Source organism: Oncorhynchus mykiss, chromosome 10 (genome assembly GCF_057628025.1).
Source record: "Oncorhynchus mykiss isolate SJ-2025 chromosome 10, ASM5762802v1, whole genome shotgun sequence".
Lineage (NCBI taxonomy): Eukaryota > Metazoa > Chordata > Actinopteri > Salmoniformes > Salmonidae > Oncorhynchus > Oncorhynchus mykiss.
The window spans coordinates 48,993,390-49,008,784 of record NC_143031.1 but is presented as its reverse complement, the minus strand read 5'-3'; the positions used below and the strand labels follow the sequence as shown (position 1 = coordinate 49,008,784).

General features: G+C 45.8%; 1 protein-coding gene across 1 annotated transcript in view; it reads left to right on the top strand.

Annotated features, from left to right (window-relative positions):
- dacha (dachshund a) overlaps positions 1 to 15,093 on the top strand; it is a 130,289-nt gene extending 115,196 nt beyond the window's left edge. Inside the window, 5 exon segments of the mRNA XM_090186985.1 lie at positions 4,858 to 5,003; positions 5,296 to 5,443; positions 7,668 to 7,814; positions 8,617 to 8,682; positions 13,753 to 15,093. Coding sequence (XP_090043111.1) covers positions 4,858 to 5,003; positions 5,296 to 5,443; positions 7,668 to 7,814; positions 8,617 to 8,682; positions 13,753 to 13,790 — 545 coding nt within the window. The 3' untranslated portion in view covers positions 13,791 to 15,093.
- The last annotated feature ends 302 nt before the right edge of the window (positions 15,094 to 15,395 follow it).

Sequence of the window (15,395 nt, the reverse complement as noted above, 5' to 3'; positions counted from 1 at the left end):
TGGTTTTAATGCACTTCCAGACTGTTCTCAATCCAGCCTGTCGTTCAGGGGGTTTGTCTTGTTTAAAGTCAGGGGAGGAGGGGGGGGGGGGGGGGATGTGGCCTTCAGGATTATTTGGAAGTGGTGGAGTAGATTAATAGGTTAGATCCCAGGGGTGATGGGGGTCCAACAATGTGGGATATAGAGCTCGTACTTGGTTGTAAGGGTGCTGCACCCACAGAAGTGTTCATCTATAGCCAGTATGTCACACAGTTGTCATGGCACTTCCTTGAAAACTATCTTTAAAAAAAAAAACATATTAAAGGGGCAATCTGTAGTTGCAGCATCCATTTTTTTTGACTTATTCATTAATGATATGAACCCATTGATTCTTGAAAAATATGACTTATGAATTCCTTATGAGCTTAGTTCAACTGTCACACCCCACCAGAACCCAAAATATACGCTTGTTTTACTCCGGTATTTGTGAACACAGTAGATGTAAACAAACAGCATCAAAACATGGTGGAAACTATCATTTTGATATCATGGATGGTCAGTCCTCGTATCTGTAACTCTGTCAGTGGATTTGAGGTGGTTACGTATCTCCAACCCCGTCCCTAAGCTTTTTACCAAAAGAGGGCTGGGGAAGATGCTTTTTTCATTGTTTCAACTGCTGATTGCCACTTTAAACGTATTAGATGAAATACAGAAAAAAAACATATAGACATGCCAATTCACTTCCAGCTTCATTTTGGCAGACTATTTTGTTAACACCAGATTTGTCAAATGTCTCATTACAACAGCTCACATCTCTTCCTAATTGGTAATTGGCAAAAACAGACATTGTTGACATACTGTAGTCTAAAGTGTGAATCTTTGAACATATAGTTCCAATTACAGAACAGTAAAAGCTCCAGCAGAAGCAGGTGTGTGTGTGTGTGTGTGTGTGTGTGTGTGTGTGTGTGTGTGTGTGTGTGTGTGTGTGTGTGTGTGTGTGTGTGTGTGTGTGTGTGTGTGTGTGTGTGTGTGTGTGTGTGTGTGTGTGTGTGTGTGTGTGTGTGTGTGTGTGTGTGTGTGTGTCGATCCGAGCAGAAAAAAGCCACCCCTGGAGTCTCTTCCTCCTGCCAATACTCTGAGTCCTGTTTGATTGGAGTATTTCTCTGAGAGCACTATAAATATCATCAAGACATTTGGTTCCCAGAGCTTTATGGCTCCCTGGGTGCCTGTTGTCAAAACCTGCCATCTTGTTGGGAATAAATAGATAGTTGGCAGGGAAGAGATCCATCTCCCTTCCTGCCCCTCCTGTGAGTTGTGCTTCATCACGACTGCTTGGTGCGTTGCAGGGCGGTGGGGGGGGGGGGGGGGGGGGGCGGTATTGAATACTCTGCCTCTCTCTGCTCTGCCAGCTGCTGGAGACTGATCCTGGGTTTGTGATACACGTAAGTGCCGCTGGGGGAGTCGAATGACTGAACAGCGCCATGCATTTATCAGTCCACTTAAACACAGTGGAGCCTCTGTGCTGGAGAGCAGACTGAAGGGTGCTGTTGCCAGGTGATTACAAGTTTTTTGGGGGAGAAGAGGATGGAACACAAGGGGGCGCCATTGAGATAAGGTGCCGGGCTGAGAGGACGAGTGGACGAAGAGACTGGTTTACTTTTGAATTACACCTGACATTTTTTTTGTTTATTATGTGGATGTCATTTAGACACAGGGCATACATTGGCGGATTTGTCCCCGGGTCTGGTTTGTAATGGAGATTAGTGAGCCTGCAAGCCAGATAGTGTAAGGATGTAGAGTGTACGACTCTTGAAAGGGCCCGGTGCAGCCCACAGAGCAGCAAAAGAAGATGGAGCAGACCAGGGAAGTGGGTCACCTGTTCTAACGCTATGTGTATCCTGTTGTATCCCATGTCCTGCTAGAGTCAAGATTATGCATTTGATATAATTAACACGTGTACCAAAATGTGTAAATATGTACCTGACATGAAACTCCCCAACCCTAATTATTCCTTTTCTGTCTGTCTTTTGATATCCAACTTGGTCGTCATTATAATTATTTACCTTCCTTGATCCTATGTAAATGCCACAGTGAGGCCTCCCCCCTCCCCCCCCCCTCTCTCTCTCTCTCTCTCTCTCTCTCTCTCTCTCTCTCTCTGCCTGCCGTTTTTGTTGTTGTTGTAGGCCTGACAATCGCATGGTACCCACCAGGGCTGGCCTAAATCACCATCTAATTGGCTGCTATTGAATATTCAGCAGACAGCTCGGCTACACATGTAGTGAAGTGAATAAACAAGTACATCACATGGAGGCAAACAGCACCGGGGGAGTCGGAGAAAATATGCTGCTGGGGGTAAATTGGGCCGGAGTACGGAGAGTGTGTCGGTGGGATATTGCTGTGGATGCTTTATAGGCTTTCCTCCTCTATGCCTATCCTTGCCTGGGCATCTGTTCGCCCATATGGTGTTATGGATATAAGAGCTACTTCTGGTAAGACTGGATGAGGAAGGTTCTCGGTGGTGGACACACAGTCGGGAATGTTCTATTCACATCTGGGACAGAGCCATTCTATAAATGACAAAGTCCTTACAGCGCCACTGTGACAGCTCTTAGAGCGTGCAGGTAAGGAACTCAGCCTTCTGGAGCAGAACACTGGAGCATTCTCTCCCCGTTTGAGTTGCTTTCCTCTCTCTGCTGAGAGCTTTGCGACGAGAGTTGATGGACTCAGCCCACTTTTCAAATAGCTCTCCTTTTGTTGAAACCCTCTGAAACCTCTGTTTTTTTCCCCCTCCTCCTTCTTTTCAGAAACATTACATTGTCTTTATTTTTAGGGGTAGCAAATAAAAGGCTTTGATTGTTAAATAATTGATTGATTCATGCGGTGAGTTAAAAGGAAACAGCGCTTCCCCCTTCTTTTTGTTTGTTCATTTATTTATTTGTTTGCTCTGTTTGTGTGTTGTGGAGGGGTGTAAGTGGAGGGTTCTGAAGCCACGTCATTGGTTCATCATGGTCCTTCAAAAGAAACCTGATTCCCAGTCAAGTGTTGTACAATAGCTGTTCCGCACCTCCCTAATGTTACAGCACAGTCGGGCTGAACGCTGTTCATGTTCTCCAGGTGGGGGACGTGTGCGCACACACACACACACACACATACATACACACATACACACACCGTACGCACAGAGAACACTGTAGGCGGCATACACACCCTGCATCATTACTTGTGCGCATTACAGTGACCTGAGACAGAACCAGGGCACTTTGTAAATGTCACGGGCCAGCCCTCTCCCCCTCTTTGCCCACGGAATAAAATGAATTGAATTGTGTGCTATCAGCAGCAGCAGCAAGATAAATCTGTCGTTTAAAAGAGAGTAGTAATTAGGTGTAGAGAGCCTACTGGAGGGAGGGAGGGAGGTGCTGGGGCACACAGTAGAGTACAGAGCTGCTTTTAGGAGTAACCCAATTAATGTTTTGCATGTCAGCAATCAAGTTTTCGAGATATGTAACTTTGAAAATAAAAACATCTGGCCAGATTTCTGTATTTTGAAAGTTACATATCCTGAAAACCTGATTGCTGACATGCAAAACATTAATTGGGTCTATATCAACAATTGACTACTGAATGCAATACCAAAAGATTTTGTTTTGGGGTGGAGTTTCCCCTTAATGCAAGGGACCAGAGAGGCTCTGTGACAGGGGTGCAGATGAGCTGCTAAGCAGTCCTATAGAGGGCCAGGTGTGGGGGTGAGGAGGGGTGAGGAGGGGTGAGGAGGCAGGGGGGAGACAAAGTCTTTGACCAGGTCCATTACAAAAGCCAAAGATGGGAACTGATGCTCTGTTTGGCAGATGCCATTTTTGAACTCTGAAAATCTTCCCACTGATTCTCAGTTTATCTAAGGATTCACCTCGCACCTCTCTCACTGTTTTTCTTCTCTCTTTTCCCCCTTTCTTTCCCTATCACTCTCTATCTCTGTCTCTCTTAACACACACACACACACACACACACAACCCTCTCCGCTTCACACTATATCTGTGTGACCTTGATCTGCGAACCACTTTCAGTCGGTACGAAAAACTTAATCACAGACTGTCAAACCGTTGGGGGGCGGGGGGGGGGTTCTTCTCTTTTTTTCCACCTCTCTCTCTCTCCACCTCTCTCGTTCTCTCTCCCTCTCTTTACTTTAATGCCCTTTCCAGTACAGGGGGAAATTTATTGCTTGTGGGACAGGTGGAATATGAACAATGGGCAGAATGGAGTGCAGGGTTATCTGGCCAGCCTGGGAGCGCAGCGGGAAATCGATGTGACCCGTGATACACTGTCATCACAATTCCCACCCTGGCTGTCCTATTTGTCTTGCCCCGGGAAGCCGGGATGGCTGGTGTCATCTCGCCGAGCCAGATTATCCGGGTGAATCATGGCTCGAGCCACTCTCAGGCTTCTATCTATTCTCCCCTGGACCGCGGGCCTGTCGTTCCCTCTGTGGGTGGGGGAGGGAGGGATGGAAGGAGAGGGTGGGAGGATAGAGAGGGGCTGTGGGAAGGTAAAATATGATGCTCTTTGCTGTTCGGTAGCTGTCTCCGTGGTGATACTCTGCTCTGATCTGGGGTTTGCGCTCTGCTCCTTATAGATGAACCACTCTTCAGAGAGAGGCTGTGCAGGACATACAGGCGTCCTCCTCACACACCATCGCACGCCGCTTCCCTCTCTGCTGCTTCCACTGGCTCCCATCAGCAATGCGTTTAGCTTTATTAAACTGTTCATATGGTCCTGTGAAGGGGAGGGAATGTGTGTTTGTGCATCAGTTTTATTTGAACAGCCCCGTGACGTGTGATAAAGCTGGTTGTAAAGCCCAGGTCCATTGTGTGTCGTGTTAAGCAGATGAGGCGCAGCTGGCCCTGCCCATGATGAAGCCAGGCTTTGAGAAGATGCCCCTGGGAGGACAGACCCTGCCTCCAGGCTTCCCTGCCCCCTTCCTCTTCGCCGACGGACTCAACTCTGTGGAGACTCTGCTCACCAACATCCAGGTAGAGACGCACTCTTTATGTCATGGAATAGTGGCACTGGTGGAAGTGGGTGCTGCTGTGTGGTGTTCTGTGTGAATGTGTGTGTGTGTGTGTGTGTGTGTGTGTGTGTGTGTGTGTGTGTGTGTGTGTGTGTGTGTGTGTGTGTGTGTGTGTGTGTGTGTGTGTGTGTGTGTGTGTGTGTGTGTGTGTGTGTGTGTGTGTGTGTGTGTGTGTGTTATGGTGTGCTGGTGGTTAGTGGTGGAGTTGAAGGTTAAAGTGCTGCGCTCCTTTCTCTGTCCCTCGGGCGGCGCAGGGCCTGCTGAAGGTAGCGGTGGACAATGCTCGTGTCCAGGAGAAACAAGTCCAGCAGGAGAGGAAGGAGCTCAAGATGGAGCTCTACAGGGAGAGAGAGATGAGAGAGAGTCTGGAGAGACAGCTCACCTCCGAACTGCACAGCCGAGGTAAGCGAGAGAGAGAGAGAGAGAGAGAGAGATGCATATACCGTATATCAATGAATACATATCAATGAATTGGCGAGGACACTAGAACAGTCTTCAGCACCCGGCCTGACCCTAATGGACTCGGGAGAATCAAATGTCTACTGTTTGCAGATGATCTGGTGCTTATGTCACCAAACCAAGGAGGGGCAGCACCTAGATCTTCTGCATAGTTGCTGTCAGGTGTTTCAAAAAAGGTTTAGAAGCCAAGATTTAAAAAAAATAAATGCAAATTCTATCCAGACATCGTTGCCCTTTGGACACAAATAATGCTACCTACCTCGGCCTAAACATCAACACCACAGGTAAATTCCACAAAGCTGTGAATGAACTAAGAGACAAGGCCAGAAGGGCCTTCTACGCAATGAAAAGGAACATAAAACTCAACATACCAATTCATATCTGGCTAAAAATACTTCAATCAGTTATAGAACCCATTGCCCCTTATGGTTGTGAGGTCTGGGGTGCACTCACCAACCAAGAATTCACAGAATGGGACACACACTCAATTGCAAAATTCAGAAAATATATACTTTGTGTACAACGCAAAACCCCAATCAATGCCTGCAGAGCAGAATGAGGACTTTACCCGCTAGTTATCACTGTACTAGTCATCAACATCCAGAAAAGAGATGTTCAATTCTGTAACCACCTCAAAGGAAGCGATGCCCACACATTCCACCACAAAGCCCTCACCTACAGAGAAATTAACCTAGTGAAGAGCAGCTTCAGCAAGCTGGTTCTGGGGGCTTTGTTCACAAACACAAACAGAGCCCTAGGACAGCAACAACATTAGACCCAACCAGATTTTGAGAAAGCGAAAAGAGAACTACAGTATTTGACACACTGGAAAGAGTCAACCAAAAAACATAGTAAATTGGAATGCTCTCTGACCCTAAACCCGAGAGTACACAGTGGAAGAATACCTGACCACTGTGACTGAACCAAAAATCAAGAAAATCCTTAACTATGTACAGACTCGGTGCCGCCGTGGGCAGACCTGGCTCTCGAGAGAAGACAGGCTATGTGCACACTGCCCACAAAATGAGGTGGAAACTGAGCTGCACTTCCTGACCTCCTGCCCAAATGTGTGGCCACATTAGAGACACACATTTCCCCCAGATCACACAGACCCACGAAGAGGTTGAACACAAATCAAACATTGATAAACTCCCATATCTGTCAGGAGAAATACCGCAGTGTGCCGTCACAGCAGAAAGATGTGTTGCCCGTTGCCATGAGAAAAGGGCAACCAGTGGAACACAAACCACATATTCATCTGTTTATTCATCCTCCACTACTATTCGTACCACAGCTATTTGCACATTGCTAAAACACTGTACGTAGCTGATAATATAACATTGTCAGCTATAACATCGCATTTTTAAACCTTTGTTTACTGTCCATTGTCTGGTGGTTTGTCGTAAATGTTGTTTCGTGTCTTCTCACTTTTGCCTATTGTTTTTTTTCTCCCCCTTCTCACGTGCTTTGGCAATGTAAACACGTTTCCCATGCCAATAAAGCCCCATTGAATTGAGTGAGAGAAAGAGATCTGGCAGTGGGAATGAATACATGAATATATACATACAGTAAATCAAAATCCAGTCAAAGGAATATGGGCTTGCGTCTATACTGGACTTGGCACACACCCGTGTCTGATTTAGATTTGAGTTGTGCATCTTCAACCCCGGCCAAGAAATTAAGGCAATTAGTCGTCTCGGTAACAACTCCAACAATATGTACAGACACTGATTATCTATTAACCATGGCTGTTATTTCATTGCCTGTTATTCAAATGTGTATTTTAATAGAGAGGCAGTAAAGTGATGATTTGTCCAATCAGCTGTGTGTAATTAGAGGTGTTAGCAGCTCTGAGTTAGACAGGGCAGAGCTGGTGCTTCTGCATGGTGCCGTTCGTTCCTCTTTACTGGCGAACACGCTTTTTATTTGGCTGTTAATTTGGGAAGAATCGGCACCCCCAAGAGCTGCCAACTGGAGACAGCCTAGCGGTTAGCTCTGGGCTAGGCTAAGCTAGGCTGGCGCAGCTAGGCTAGCTGTTGTAGTACTGGTGAGGCAGCACTAAGGATTCACCGATGCAATGTTTTTTTTTCTCAGTTTGACTCAGTCGAGGTGAGCCTGTCAACTCACTGGCTATCTTCCCCCTCTCCGTCCCTCTGTCCCTGTGCAGCCACCATCCAGAAGCGCCTGAAGAAGGAGAAGAAGGCTAAGAGGAAACTGCAGGAGGCTCTGGAGTTTGAGTCCAAGCGTCGGGAGCAGGTGGAGCAGGCCCTCAAAACGGCCACCTCCCCAGAGAACCTCTGCATGAGTCTCAACGGTAGGCCTCAATACTCCTGCTCCTCGCCTCTTTAACTCTCCTTTCATCTAGTTTTATTATATTTTTTCACTCTCTCATCCTGTTCTTAAGTTCTTTCCCCCTGCCCTTTCCATCTCCCTCTCTCATCCCCCCCCCCAATCTCTTTTTCTTAAATCCAGTACTTGTCTTCCTCATTCTTCTCTGTAAAGCAACGCAGATATTTTCATTCATGTCTACAGCGCAGCGGTCCTAGCGCTTATCACTTCCAGCGTATTAGCATTGTTGCCCTGGGAGGAAATGGATACAGATACTTATCATAAACGCTGTAAATGCAAACGCTTAAAACGGCAAATTGTTTTGATAGCTCCTCATTTTCAGTTGTTTATTTCTGAATATCGTACCAGGAGCAGAGAAGGGGGGGGGGGGGGGGGGGACGGAATCAAGAGCACGGCACACATCTGCAAACATTTCAGAGGGCAGAGCAATTATTTCCAAGGCTGATTAAACATGCATTTATTAGAAGAAATGCATTGGGTTTTCTTTCATCTGACGTTGTTGGGGCTAATACATTATTGTGTGAACAATCAGGCTACTTCTCATGCTATTTGCAGAAAACCTATCTCAATCTTATCCCCGTTTCCGTACGATCTCAGATAAGCCCCCCCCCCCCCCCCCCACACACTTAAAACATCATTTGTCTCTTGGATAGAATTTCTCCTCCACCTGGTATATGTTCTTACACCGGAGACTGTCTAGATAGGTAAGATGTAGGCTAGATAGGTAAGATGTAGCAGTCCTAACTGACGGTTGTGTTCCATTTCAGAGGCAGTGATACCAGAGGTTGAGCCGGAGCATAACGGCAGCCAGCAGGAGAACTCGGCTGTACAGGGTAAGCATTAGCACGCCCTTGGTTCAAGCTCCCTCTCAGTCTCTGGGATCTAGGGGGGGTCAGGTAGCTATGACTTAGCTCCTGCGTTTGATACACCTGAGTGTACTAGACATTAGGAACACCTGCTCTTTCCATGACATAGACTGACCAGGTGAATCCAGGTGAAAGCCCTTGTTGATGTCATTTGTTAAATCCACTTCGGTCAGTGTAGATGAAGGGGAGGAGGCAGGTTAAATAAATCAAGATTTTTAAGCCTTGAGACATGGATTGCGTATGTGTGCCGTTCAGATAGTGAACGGGCAAGACAAAATATTTAAGTGCCTTTGAACAGGTTATGGTAGTAAGTGCCCGGCGCACCGGTTTGAGTGTGTCAAGACATGCAACGCTGCTGGGTCTTTCACACTGAACAGTTTCCTGTGTGTATTAAGGATGTTCCACCACCCAAAGGACATCCAGCCAATTTGACACAACTGAGGGAAGCATTGGAGTCAACATGGGCCAGCATCCCTGTGGAACACTTTCGACACCTTGTAGAGTCCATGCCCCGACGAATTGAGGCTGTTCTGAGGGGAAAGGGGGGTGCAACTCAACGTTAGGAAGGTGTTCCTAATGTTTTGTACACTCAGTGTATAACGTCATCTACGGAGTTAAGTTGTGATGCTCCAAGAAGTGTGTACCGCCAACTACATCAAGTCACTATCAGTCGACACTTGTAAAAAAAGTGTCCATTCTTTAATGCTTACCTTGTACCTATATTTGTCCTGTGTAACAGAGAGCTTTCATTTGGGTGCTGATATCCTGCGTTTAAAAAAAAATAAAAGTAGCATTTTTACGCGACGTTGTTTGTGAACGGAGAAGGAGCAGCCCGTCATTTCACGGACCATTTTTTTGGGGGGGTTTGGCAGGGGACGCAATCAGGACAAGCACAGGTAAGCATTAAAGATTGCATATTTATAAAGTGACCGAGTGGTAGTTCACGTTTGACATCTCCTACTTCATACTCCATTTTAAAACAGTGGATTGCGGGGTGCATCATATAAAAAATAAAAATTAAAAAAACGAGAGATTTCCAGCGCTCATAGAAAAGCTGGCAGTTACACAAGACAAACATAGGTAAGGTAAGACATTGAAGAATGGACATTTTTACAAGTAAAAGGTGACCCCGGTGTAGTTGGCGGTGCACTCCTCTGGGAGCATCACGTTGGAACCCTGGATGGAAGATATTCATACATGGATATCACCAGAGCTAGGGGGCGAGGTAGCATGGTGAAGGTACAGGGGCTTGGTATATCTCTCCATTTCCTAATATTGTCATAAAACCACAATATGTGCGCCACAAAGTACCGTTCAGATGAACTTGTTAATGTCGGAAAGTACCCTCACATGTGGAGGTCAACGTTAGAGGATTGATGAGGTTGGGGGGACGTTGTGGCCTCCACATGCTCCACACATGGGCCTTAGTGCCTCTTCATAGTACCTTGTGACACAACAGCAAACACAAACCAGAGTCTCTCTCCGTCAGCAGTCCGCTCTCCGCCTGGGCCTCTTTGAAGACTCCCACCCCTCGGAATAAGATTACAAACTGATGTTGTTGCATATGCGTTTCACGCTTCCATTCTCTCCGAGTTTTGTTTGTGGAACCCCCTGCCTCTCCACCTCCGCCCTCCCATCCGATCCCCCTAAAACGCAGCTGAAGCTCTGCTTGATAAATGGAACCTATTATCAACATGTCTGAAGGCGAATTAAAGACACTCTGCCCTACGTCTTATTGAAATGTGGGCTGCGATAGGTGAATAAATACATATGTTTACAGAACATCCGGTGAGTGTGCTGCAAAGTGTTTCAGTGGAGATGAGAAGGTGGAGATTGTTTTTCTCAGAGCCAATTTCACAGTCTGCAAATAAAGGGCTCTCCATTTTTCTTGCTTCTGACAGCATCGCCACGCAGCGGAATGTTAAGGCCCTCCTCTCCTCGTATCAATAGGCTACTCCGCTCGGGGGGGGGGGGGGGGGGGGGGGGGTTGCTTTTCTAAGGACAGGGTTCATTATCAGTGTGAGGGGGTCGTCTGTAGGGTGAGGTGAGAGGGTCGTCTGAGTTGAAATCTGCGGTTCTTGGTCAGGATTATCGCAATGTGGAACCCCTCTCAGAGCTAAAACCTCAAGTCCTAACCATAACGCCAAGGGCGCAGACATACTGGTTCACAGACATGGTTCAAGGCTGGCTATGTGCTAGCCAGCACTTTAGGATTTCATTGTTAATCCCACTTACTGTTGTGTTTTCCTATCGCAACACATAATTATCTGACATTCAGCCTTGTAAATCCACGTATTTGTCCGTTACTAATGATAGTGTGGAGAAGGGGATTATGGGGCCATGGCGTTCCTGACCTTTAGGGCAGCAGGGAGAACTGCCAACGGCCATGTGAGGGACAGGCGGCGCACCTTTCCCTCACGCTCCACTGCCCTCCACAGGGCACAGGAAGAGAGAGAGAGAGGCATGGGTGACACTGTCACACTATAATCATTCCCTACCTTCAGTCATGCTCTGGAGCGGTCAGGCACCGTCCACAGCAACAGGCAGCAACAGGAGTTTTCAATTACATTTGGAGTCCTTTTCCCAAAAACCATGAATTCCTGTGTTACTGCTTAAAACGGGTCGGGTACATCTATCCTATTCCTATGCTTCGTCTGTTTGCATTGAAGGACTTTCCTTTGGCCAAAGTTTTAAAGGATAATTATCTTAGTAATATTGCATTCAAGCCTCATCACGACTGGCTGATTAGATCTGAGGTACCATTATGAAAGCATCGTTAGATCGTATCCCCCTCCTACCTATCAATGATTGCATTCACTATGTTGCAATCAATCTGAGTTACAGTGCTATTAAAATAAGCTCTGTTTCAACTGTGCCAGCTTGGAATCCCATGCTGATGTGGTGTGTTCGTCCAGTCCCAGTCCACCAGCCTGTCCATCGCCCCACTACCGCCATGCCCAGCAGAGGTGTCTGTCTGTGGGGATGCTGTGGCTGGGCACGTGGGGCCTCTCCTGGAGCTCCTGGCTGTTTGGGGACAGGGAGCCGACTGACTCTCTCCCACAGGGGCTTAAGAGCTCCAGTCAGGAGTGTGTTGTCCGGCCCCTCCACCCCCGCAGCCCACCGCATTTATCCATTACACTGGAAGGAATCTAATTACACCTCGCTTCACTCCCAAGTTGGACTTCACAGTTTTGCAAGCTTAGCACTGACAACTGATTTCATTAGGTTTGATTGTCCTTGCTGAGATCCCACTTCTGGGCCTAAAAGCTTTTTACGCTTTCTCAGGTTCCTCTGTGTGTTACGGCCTATTACGCCGACCTGCGTCTGTTTTATTAATCAAGATGAGTGGAGGTAACAGAAACTGCTGAATACAAAAGGAGGTGACATCATTTTGCAAGCCGATTAAGAGAAGAGGGGGAGAGTAAGAGAGAGAGGGGGGGGCAGGAGAAAGTAATCAAAGGCAAGGACCCAGAAAGGATAGATGAGGACCTCAACACTCAAGGTGTTATTACACCAACACACTCCTGGCTTCACTCTGGCTCCTATCACAACCACTTGTTCCTCAAACAAATGGCTCAGCATCTTCAGCTACATGAATAATCTACCCCCAAATAACTCGAAATCTCATAACCTGCTTTAGTTCCAAACACGTGCTGTACATACAGCAAATGAGACCCTTAGGTACCATTCATTTCCAAAGTTTGCAACTCACTAATTGGCAACCCAATGAAAAAAGAGCAAGCAGGAACTATCAAGGTGAAGCTTTATGGCAGTCCCAGATCTGTTGTAATTAGCCAGTTTGCAGTCTATGCAGAAAAGAATGGGGCCAGAGGGCCAAAGCCGTGTTAAATATGGATTGAGCTGCTGAGGAGGGCTCCCAGAGGTGTTGCAACATACACAAACCACCCATTCTCCCTCCACACATCTATTCGATTCACACTGCCCTGCGAAGGGTTAAACATAACAGATAGAACGAATGTCACATATTGACATTGGAATACAATTAGAGAACCAGGAAGGTTTTCTCTTCTCGTCTTGACAGTACAGACAGCCAATCACCATCCTTTTCTCTCTTTCTGGGCCTCGTCCTCCAACACCACCGAACATTGCTCCCCCCCCCCCCCCCCACACTTCTTGATGATGGTCCGTCGTATTTTCTATTTTCCCAGAACCCATTTCAAACATGCAGAACCACTCTCCTTAGCACAGCACAGCGATTGCCCATTCTGTCTCTCTCTCTGTCTCTGTCTCCAGTGAGAGGAGCTGACGGGGGTTTACTACCATGTAGAGATTAACATGCAGCTGCCGACTCCAGTCACTTCGTTATCCAGCTGTTTTTCTTTCAGCTGTCCCCTCCTGTTGACAACTAACACTAAATGATTAATCACCCATATTATTCCTGATGCACATTTGATTAAAGGAGATACTAAATCCATTGGTTGCTCTTGAACTTTTGTTCTCGTGCTTGTGGAAAAGTTGGGAAATCACAAACTCAGTTTCACATGATTTGAAATATATACACACTCTGGAGAGTAAACAACCTTCCTAGAGAAACATCTTTATTTACACTCCCCTTTGAACAGTGAAGTTAAAAGTTGTACTTTTGGTTTTATACTCCAGCATTTTGGATTTGATATGAAATGTTTCATATGAGACAACACTACAGAATGTCAGCTTTTATTTGAGGGTATTTTCATACATATCCGTTTTACTGTTTAGAAATGAAAGCACTTCATGTACTGTATCTATATTTATAGTGTATTAAAGTAGTCAAAAGTTTAGTTATTGACTACATCAAGCTTGTGATTGATTATACAATATTGTTGGATGCATTTGCGATTGTTTTGGTTGTGTTTTGGGTTATGGCAAAATGTGTAGAATTGCACGAAATTAGCTTTAAAACAGCAACATTTTCTCTCCGCCTTATGGCAAAAGGTGTAGAATAGCTAGATTAGCTATAAAATGGCGGTATGACACTGAGTAAATATGGGTGGATGGAGCACTTGATTAACTGATGTTTCTTTGTTTCCGTAACAGAGAACAGACCCTACACCAAGCCTCCAATAATGTACTGAGAGAGACCTCCAGCTTCTCTAGACCTGGCCCAGGGCTGTCGCTGCAGGCTTCCCCAGAGACAGAGCCCTTGGCTGGGAGAGGACGAGTGGAGAAGAGGGATGACTGGAGGGAGGAATGGATCCCCTGAAACTCATGTACAGGACTGCAGAGAGGGTGTGGTGGGGCGAGAGGCAACACTGGAGTGCCACTTATTGCTGCCCCATCATCTCACTTCAGCTACTTGTAAAAAAAAATCTCTCTATTTGACTTGTTTTGACTACTTTTGTTTTACCCTCTTTGAGAGAAAAAAGTAAGGACCATTGAAAATAAAACTGTCTTGGATTTCTCTCTACTCCCTGTGAAGCACATACAGAAGCCTATCCTCCTTCTCTATCCTATTTCTCTCCAAGCCGATTTTCCTCTGGTTATTATTATTATTATTGTTATGAATTATTATTGCTATTATTATTCTCGTTATTAGTTGTTGATTCCTCCAATGCCCCAATAGCACAAGTCTTGCAGCGCATATATAGGATCATATCTTCCTAAAGCTCAAAAGTCTGAAGGAGGATATGAAATGTCAAATTCAAGACAAAGATGTGCTTCTCTTCTTCTATCCCGTTCATCATCAAGTAAAAGGGACTCAAATGGTTTCTGAATTTCTACGCTTTTCCCCCTCTTTTTTCCGGGGTGGATGGGGGAGGGGGGGGGGGGGGGGTTATTGTTGAAAAATGTCACTACTGTCTGTTGACTTAGAAATGTGTCCGCTCCCTGAACTGCATTGTTCCAGTGTTTATTTTGTGTGTTTTTACTCAAAGCTCAGTCTGGATACAAAGAAAGAGATATTGAGTTCTATCCTATAGAGCCCTTCCTCCTGTAAAGGTTTCTCTGTTGCTGTGTTCAGTTCAAAGGTTCTATTGCTGTTATAAATACAGTATTACAGTAACCCCTGTTCTGTTTACACCCCCCCCCCCCCCTTCGTTTTTAGACATGTAAAAAAAAAAATGCTTTAGCGTTTGCTATTCTGACGTCGTAATAAAGTGGATACATTTTTAGTGAGAAAAAAAAAACGAAAGTAAAATGAAATACCCCAATGCACATCCGATGCAAGCATGCATGTAGATACGACACTGGTAAAAAGTTACACTTGCTGGTTTAAAAAAGCTGCCAATTTAAATATATTTTTAAAGAATTTTGGGGAATTTCATTATTACCATGATCACAACCAGGCAGCTATCTAAAATTGTTGACCTTGTTTTAATGATAATAGTATCACATCACAGCCTTGCACATAACACAAAAACAATAAAACATACTTCTGGACATCGTGGTCGATTTGTTCGTTTTTTTTGTTGGTTTGGTTTGGTTTTTAGTAATAAAGTTCTAGATTCAGAGGTGTTTTGTTGACGTTTTCTGTGTCCTCTGTTTCACTGCTTTCTGGGGGTCTGTCTGAGGTAGCAATAACACCACAACTCCAAAGAAATGATTCTCCCTGCGTGAGTGAGTGCCGCACTAAAGCGTATTTCTTCTAGTGCGTTGAGTGAGAACCTTTTGGGAGGGTGAGGCAAAGAGAGAGCGATGGAGAGCGGCCAGCTATAGTCCCATGGTGTGAGGAGTGAAGGAGC